The 8129-nt window shown below is 39.3% G+C and overlaps 1 protein-coding gene across 1 annotated transcript; it reads left to right on the top strand.

The window, feature by feature from the left end:
• The first annotated feature begins 979 nt into the window (after window positions 1-979).
• Window positions 980-4942, top strand: cfap97d2 (CFAP97 domain containing 2). The gene is made up of 5 exons (XM_006638946.3): window positions 980-1223; window positions 2407-2487; window positions 2742-2860; window positions 3694-3886; window positions 4238-4942. Exons 1-5 carry the CDS (start codon window positions 1128-1130, stop codon window positions 4466-4468), a joined length of 720 nt encoding a protein of 239 aa, XP_006639009.3. The 5' UTR covers window positions 980-1127; the 3' UTR covers window positions 4469-4942.
• Window positions 4943-8129: the final 3187 nt, after the last annotated feature.

The raw sequence follows: 8129 nt of genomic DNA, 5'->3' as shown, positions 1-8129 counted from the left end.
GTTGTGGGCACCAGAGATGCAGCAGAGCAGTGCAGAGCTGTGTGCTGGGTCCTCAAAGGTGCATGAGTGTGGCAGGAGAATAAGATTGGTAGAGAGTACATGCAGTCTTCCCCAGAAGGGGATCAATGTATAAGAACTAGGACCCCAGAAAGGGGTCCAACAATAAATGACCCCAGCTGGTGTTCTCCCCTGACCAGCCGATGCTCCGGAGCTCAGTGTGCATGAACGTTTAGGAACCAGGGAGTAGGAGATTCAGCCTGGAAGCTTCAGACTCTTAGGGAAGAAAATTTGGAGGGGCTGCCTGACTGGCTCCTGACTCTGCTGGAGATGTGTGGAAGTCTGGCGTGTCTCCACTGCAAGGACAGAAGAGAGCCTTGGCAGGGGAGGTAAGTGTGAGTATGTGAGTATGCTGTCTGCACGAAAGGTATGGGAAAGGGAAAAAATAGGCTTAGTGTTAACTGCACTTGGGGGTTGTGTTGATTAGTATGAGAAAGAAAAGAGGTAAAAAGTTGTAAAATGAAAGAATTAGGGTGAGTGAAAAAAGTGAAAAAGTGCATTGGTCTATAATGACTTCACCTGGTAGGGTAAGACCCTTATCTAGGGGCAGACAAAATTGTAACTTAACTGGACAATTATTTCATGTTAGGGAGTGCTCATTTTGATATGGTGGAGCTCTGTACTGTAACTTTCTTTAACATCAGTAGTCTCAAACATCCTTTCGTACTGAAGAATCAACTGAGATTGATTATGCAGCATTGCTGCTACCTTTATTAATAACAGTAATACTTCTGGTAGTACCAGAATACTGAAAAGCAAAACCTGCAGTAAAAGGTCACTGTTCTGAACTTCCCCAAACTCTCTTTATTTTCTAGTTATTGATAGTGTCAGAGATTGCTGCATAAAACTTAGCAGTTGAAATTGTTTTACCTGCAGATTGTTTGAAAAGGCGAAGCAAAGCTATTCATCTTTTCCAAGCCGCTGCCATGGCAACCCCCCCACATGACTAGCTGAAAACACACTGCAGTCTCCAAGCCCCACAGCTCAGCTGCTTACAGGGCAAGGGTTCAGGGCTGACAGCACACAGCTTGCAGTGTACAGAGATTGTGCGGGCTTCTCAGTGCTGCAAGATGCAACACAGGGCTTATCAGCCAGTACTTCCATGTGGGAACAAGTATCTACAGCAGAAATGGGACATAACTTGCTACAAGGAACACAGGAGAAAGGTATATTATTTTTATAAGACAATTCCTAAAATAGAGTCATGTGTTACTGCTGTTATTTTAAGTTTGTGAAAGCCATCATGCTTGTGTGCATGCTTTTGATGGGTTTGCCTATTGATTGACTATTGAAATCCCTTTGTAGATATTTGCTTGCTTATTGTTTTAGACACATATAAATGTATATACATTAATTTATAAAAAAAACTACCAGCCGGGTAGGGAAAGAAATGAAATACAATTAAAAGCAATGAATAGCATGCCCATATAAGTGACTAAGCTATTCCATATGTTTTTACTCTTAAACAAAGTAAACACTTTCACAGTACATGACTCTAGCTCTACAGGTGGTACTCAAAATGAATCCATGATTTTACTGTTGTATTCCTTTTCTTGGTCATTTGCTTGCCACCTCAGTAATTTGTCTGATGCTTTTATTTTTACCCATTTATATAGCTGGGCATTTAACCAAAGCAAAGTGAATGAAGTGCCACAGCAGCAACCCTGCTAGGATTTGAATCCTGACAATGACAATTATGAGTCCAGAACCTTAACCACTGCACCACACTGCTGCAGTTACCTTAGCACAGCAATGAATGATTTTATTCCATACACTTCAAACAGAACCATTCACTTCTAAGTCATCTTATGGAAAATCATAGTAAATTGTGAACAATTAATTTATATTTTAGCTTGAGGTTATTCTGTTCTCTGTGGTTCTCTGTGTACACTGGTTTGTAGAGCTTTAATGAACAGAACAGTATTTTAATGCTCTTAACTATTTACAAGGGAGACAAGACCCAGAGGAACAGCTGAACTAGCTAATGGTCTTCACTACTACTTCTCTGGAGGGTTTTCTGGAGAGAACGCTCTTCTGCTTGCTACTTAAGGCCCTCCTTTGGGAATACCCACATCCGCCATCAGTTGCCCTGACTTCCGTACAGAATAAAGAGCAACATTCATTTCTACTGTGTCTTCCTGCTCAATATCTGGGGAAAAGTGATCACTAGACTATTGTAGACACCTACTGTAAGTTGCTTAATAGGTATGTGCATAGTTTCCTATGACAGAAATGAATAGGTTTGCTCCACAAAAAGCTGAAGTTTCACCAGATTAAAAACAAACATGTACCACCTGTGTCTGCAAATACAGAACCTGAATTTTGTAAGGAATTTTTTGTTTCCTTCAGGTGAAGTCAGCACAGCCCATGGTGAACACTACCTCACCGCAAGCATATGGTCATCTTCACGTAAAAATGAAGAAGTTGAAGGTAACAAAAACATAATTAGCCGTAAACTGCATAAAGCAAAGGTCATTGTTGAAATTGATGTACCTGCACATTGCTTGATAATGAAATGGAAAGCTATACATCCTTTCCTAGGTTGTGGTAATGTTTTACAGAATATTAGGGCTGTTAATTCATCCTTAATATTTTGCTTTCTGCAAATATCTTTGCAGTGCCACTGCCTGTGCTTAGATGTGAAATGTGTGTCTTTAATTAGTTCTGTATTTTTGTTTTTCAAGCTGGAAGAGGAGCGCCTGTCTGTTATTCAGAGAGATAACGACATGCTGCTGGGGAAGATGTCTTACATTATGAGGACAACAGGACGTATTGACAACAGAAATGACTACGAATATAAAAGGTACCCTTGTAAGTGGAAAACAAAATGTGCCTCACAATTACAGCCAACCACCCAACTACAGGACACAATCTTAAGCAATTAGTTACACAGCAGAGAGAAAGCATAGCACAGGGTAATATAAGGATAGGGCTCAATAGACAATAGACTTCAATAATGAAATAATATGCTGTAAAAGCCAGTTAGGTACAGCCATGAATCTGAAGGTACACAGGAGAATGACGAGCTCAGCAAAGGTCCTTGCAATGTTCTGTGTCAGAGGGCAGTGTCGAGAACTGCTGGGCCGTTGGCTTTTGTTGGCTCCATGACAGAGAAACGTTTCAATATATAGGCACCTAATGTTTTAAGAAGACATGTTTCAGGCCGTTTTAGTCTTTTAGTTGTGATTGCTGATTGAAGTGCACCATGTGACCAGTTACCGTAGACACAGCTCTTGAACTTCAAGCACGTTTCATGGGTTTCCTTTAGGCCATCACCAATAAAAACCCTTTAACACACATTTCAATCCATAACACAGATATCAATTGGACAGTGTCAAATGTGAACACCGTGAAACTAATGATTAATTAATGAAATAAAAACCCTGTGGACACTAATGTGATGTTCCACTAATACCACTGATATTTTAATGACTGATCATCACCTCCTGTCTTGCTCTTTGAGGTATATGCCTTAAGGACTGTAGTTGAGAACGGTTTATTCTGTCATTTATTCTAACTCTGCTACATGGTATCTAAATGAAGGCAAACCCTGTGTTTGGATAATTTGATGACATAGACAGAAGACCTTGTGGACTGTAGAAAATGCTTGCATTTTCCCGGGTGTCTGAACTGCAGTCTGAGCAGAGAGAAGCGACAACAGGAGCTGCTTCGTGTCACCAAGGAGAACCAGGTCATCCTGGAAAGGATCTCCCATTGTGGGTCACGCTACAGTGTGGAGAGGTGGCGTGAGGACTGGCGGAGGACTGAAAAATACATGGAGCGAATTGCGCACTACCCTCGGAGACAGAGTCCCGCGTGCAACAGAAAGGTAAAATGCATTTGAAGTTGATCCATCGTCTGCTTCTTTGTGTTCCTGGATGTGCCACTGGATGTACTGGGTTCCCATGAATACCTCTTGCATAATCTGGAAGTGGGAACCCCACCTTTTTGTAAGTATATGTAAGTGCTTATCTACTTAGTTCTGTAAGTGCTTAGTATATGTAAGTGCTTATCTATTTCAATTCTAATGAGCAGTAGTGCTAAAAGAGAAATCTTGGAGTGTCTGGTTGCTTTAGAATTGCTGAGCCGTGCTGTTAAAGCAGTTCTATGATTCATTGTAATGTGGGCCTTTCACGCATATGAAGAGAAATGATCGTCTTTAATATGTTTTTTTTTTAAGATTAAAGCTATGTCCTCCAGGAATAAGACCAAGAAAAATGAGGGAAAAGAAAAGGATAAGGAAGATAAGAGAGCATGCGTCCCTGGATCTCATCAGCCAAACAAAGGGTCAGAGAGAAAGGAGAAAACAGAGACAGAAGAGAGAGAAAGCAGTTCTGGGGCTGAGACATATGAGGACACACGAGAGGAGACAGAGCAGACAACTGAGCAGGGGGATGCGCACAAGGAATAATTGTTCTGCACTGGTTTTTGCATGCGGCAAAAGAATACCAATTATATACACACAATACACAATAATATTTCTTGTGCATGCTACAGTTGTGAAGGCACCATGGCATGTGGTAAATGTTCTTTACTGAAAAACAAAGCTGAAATGTGGAAAAACTATCAGATGCTTTAAGATGCTATCAAGTGTCTATTGAATATTTATAAGAATTTTTGTAACAACAGAAATTGCCTTGGATATGATTATGTTGTGATTTTTTTGCGCAATTAAAATATTGCTGTCTAACATTTCAAATCTCTGTTAGTTCAGTTTGTTTACGGTGGCTAATTAAGTTTAACATCATCAACGTTAACATATTCAGTAAGTTAAATAAGAGATATCAGACATCACTGGAAAATGGAAATGGTTTGTTGTTGTATGTTGACAACTAATTAAAGTTTCTTTTACAGCTCAAATAATAAAAACAGCTACTTGTAAACAGCAATTAGTAGTGTCTTCCTTCCACTTGATTCAATGCACATAATTCATATTGGTTGCTATTATTATCTTGTCTAAACAAACCTTTGAATTATACTGTACTACAAATATGGTTGAAAAAAGGAGCTTGTCCTTTGGAGGTTTTACTCAGCAGTTTCTTAAACATACCCTTATCACCATAAAAGTGGTGAAGACAGTAATGAAACTGTAATGAAAGTATGACATCTTGAAAATTAATTACTGACTGTAGAGATGCGTCAACATATCTTTATTTGGCTGGAGACCTGTAAATATGTATTTTACCTCTTACTGTTCATGACTGCCTCTGTTTAACATATGTTGTGTCTTTTTTTTATTATTCATTAATATATTAATACAGTAGTTTTTTTTCCATCTAGAAAGTATCTAAAGTGTTCATAGGAAAGGAATAGGGATCTCACATTCTCCACAACTGAAGTGTATGTCATGGACTGACAAAATGTGGCAGTGCATCAGAAGCTTGTAGACTATACTGACTTTGCTTATAGTGGCCAGTGTCTTTGTCGGGGGGGGGGGGGGGGGGGGGGGGGTGTTTGTCTTTCTTCTTTGTTATTTGAGATTCCTCTCAATTAAAGGTCATTACAACACAAAAGGCAGAACAGCTGGAAACCCATAAAGATTGACTGATGCACGGTTTTTGCTTATATTCCTGTTAATTACCACACAGTTCAGGTGATGTGGGTTAGTGGGTCACGTTTAACTGTGCTTGCAGAAGGGAGAAGACTCCAGAATAGGGGAAGAATAGGCTTCGTAAGCACCAGTCAGGAGGACACGGAGGAGAATTTCAAGAGAAGAATGTGGTGGGGACACAGATTTCACCACTGGAAACAGGAGAGAACTTGGGCACCAGAGGAAGGTGTCCAACATAGAGCAGGAGAGGAAGGCCCATTGTTCAGCTCTCTCTACCTCCTGCTGCCTTGCATTGGACTCGGGGGAGGGGTGGGGACAGTAGGTACCACATTGTTTGGGATGGTCAGGACTGAACAGGATGCATAAGACAATGGAAGGACTACATGGAGTTTCTTCCTTCAGTGCGACTATAGAGACTGAAGAAGGCATGCCAGGATAATGACCAGAAGTATTTCATGAGAACCAGACTTTTCTTTTTTTGTTAAGAAGATTTGTTTGTGATTAATGGGGACTGTGTTGTTTACGTGTTTTTGTGAATATGTGTCTTGTTTGGATGTTTTGTGTTGTATGTCCCACGTATCATGCAGACAGAGATGAATGTTGTAACTGCTGGAGGATAAAAAGGATAATTATGTAGTACTACTGCCTTATACTGGTCTGTGAGAGCTCTGGTGATTCTGGGTAATAAAAACAACCTGTTGTGGTGGAATAGGGTCTTAGCACTCTTAAAACTGTGAGGTAGCATAGAAAGCTACAAATTGTCCTGCATATTGGGGTCACATAGTATCTATCCAGATATGTATTGTACATTTCAGGGCAAAACAACTGCTTTTCTGATTAGGTGACAAATTGAGAGAGTACTGCAAATTAAACTGGAGAAGGGCATAAGAACACAAGAACATTTGCATTTGAGATTTAGCACAACTAGTTTGTACTTTAACACAATATGGGGGAAATTTGAAGAGACTTATTATGACCCAAGGATGTGAAGTGCTGGGTAAGTTGTATACATAAATTAGTATTACAAATTAGTATGAATATTAGTATTATGATGTATTTTATCTTTCAGGATTAGACTAAGTGATTATGCCCAAGCTGCCACAAACTTTGTCTTTCAAAATAGCTTCTAGCTCTGTACAACAATGTTCCCAATAGTAACAAACTCGTAAGTAGTCACAGCTGCATTTGAATGTTCCTAATATAGTGGACTAAACTATATTTTATAGTTTCAAACTCAAGTATGATTGAGATACAGTTGATGCAAAGTTACAGTGATTATTGAAAAGACATTATTAGAACCAATACCGCTGCTCAGGTATTACAATGAGTAAAATAAGTAAAATTGAGCATTCTGTAACATCTGTCAGGAGGTCTCAAATTGAATGACATTACATTAAATAGAATATGACCATGAAGTGAAAGGTTTCAATGACCCGATGAAAATTACAAAATAATTTATTTTCAATGAGTTTGCATCCTCTTGATTCCTGAACTGAATACAGCACAGAATGGAATCATTTCTAGTTCTTCTAAAAAGCAGTTCTTTTTCATTTCTAATGAAGTATGGTAAAAGCTTCTCAGTAATAGTTATCCATTAATTACAATTATCTTTTGACAGAATTATTTTTTCCAACTATTACAGTTATACAATTATTGTTTTTGGATTTTGACAGAATGCAATATTATAATCTGTGCTTCATTTTTTAAATGGATGGTTTATTATATCTATTTTTAATACCAATCTCTTGACCACAACTTCTGACGCTTCTGAATTTGTGGTAAAATTATTAACGCTTACATTATGACCGTGGCTGTTTTTCCTTCGCTTCAAGTGTGACTTTGGCTGCCTGTGAGCTAAGGTTTTACAGAAATTAGTATCTAAGATAGTATGTCAGAGTAGAATCTCTACATCTACTTACGTAAATCGCCATCAAACGCACTAAATGTGATATTTTTCACCTGGTGTTCCAAGAACAATCTTACTTGAGTCATACACTGATGTAGTTTGCGCTTTTGCTGGGTTTTGGTGCGTGTTTTTCCTTTTGTTCTTTTGAACAGTCCCCAAGTTGGTTAAACCTGTCTTTCTCCCGTGAGCACCTCAATACTCACACGCCTAAAGTAGATAATGGAAAAGTCCCCCCTCCCCCCTCTCTGACAATTTATTTCGTTGCCAAAAACCAGGAAAGGTGGAAGGTATTTCCTGTAGAGCTTTGTGAATAATGGAAGAGTTGTTTCGCGATAACTGGGATAAGAGAAGACGCTAACAGTGCGGAAGAGGTTAAGGATAGTTTTGGGAGTGCTGTCCAGGGAGACTGGCGGTGGCGTGGGTGGAGGGTGTGTGTACCACCCTGGGAGGAAAAGAGGCTGCTTACTGACGATTGTTTTGAGAGATTGTACAGTACGGCTGTGCAGACGTTGTTGTTGTTGTTGTTGTTGTTGTTGTTGTTGTTTCATTTTGGTTTAGTAGAATTATGTTAATTTATGTTTTCACTTGCATTTCATGACTAATTGTCTTTTTGCT

This window comes from Lepisosteus oculatus, chromosome 15 (genome assembly GCF_040954835.1).
Source record: "Lepisosteus oculatus isolate fLepOcu1 chromosome 15, fLepOcu1.hap2, whole genome shotgun sequence".
NCBI lineage: Eukaryota > Metazoa > Chordata > Actinopteri > Semionotiformes > Lepisosteidae > Lepisosteus > Lepisosteus oculatus.
This window is presented reverse-complemented; position numbering and strand designations above follow the sequence as displayed.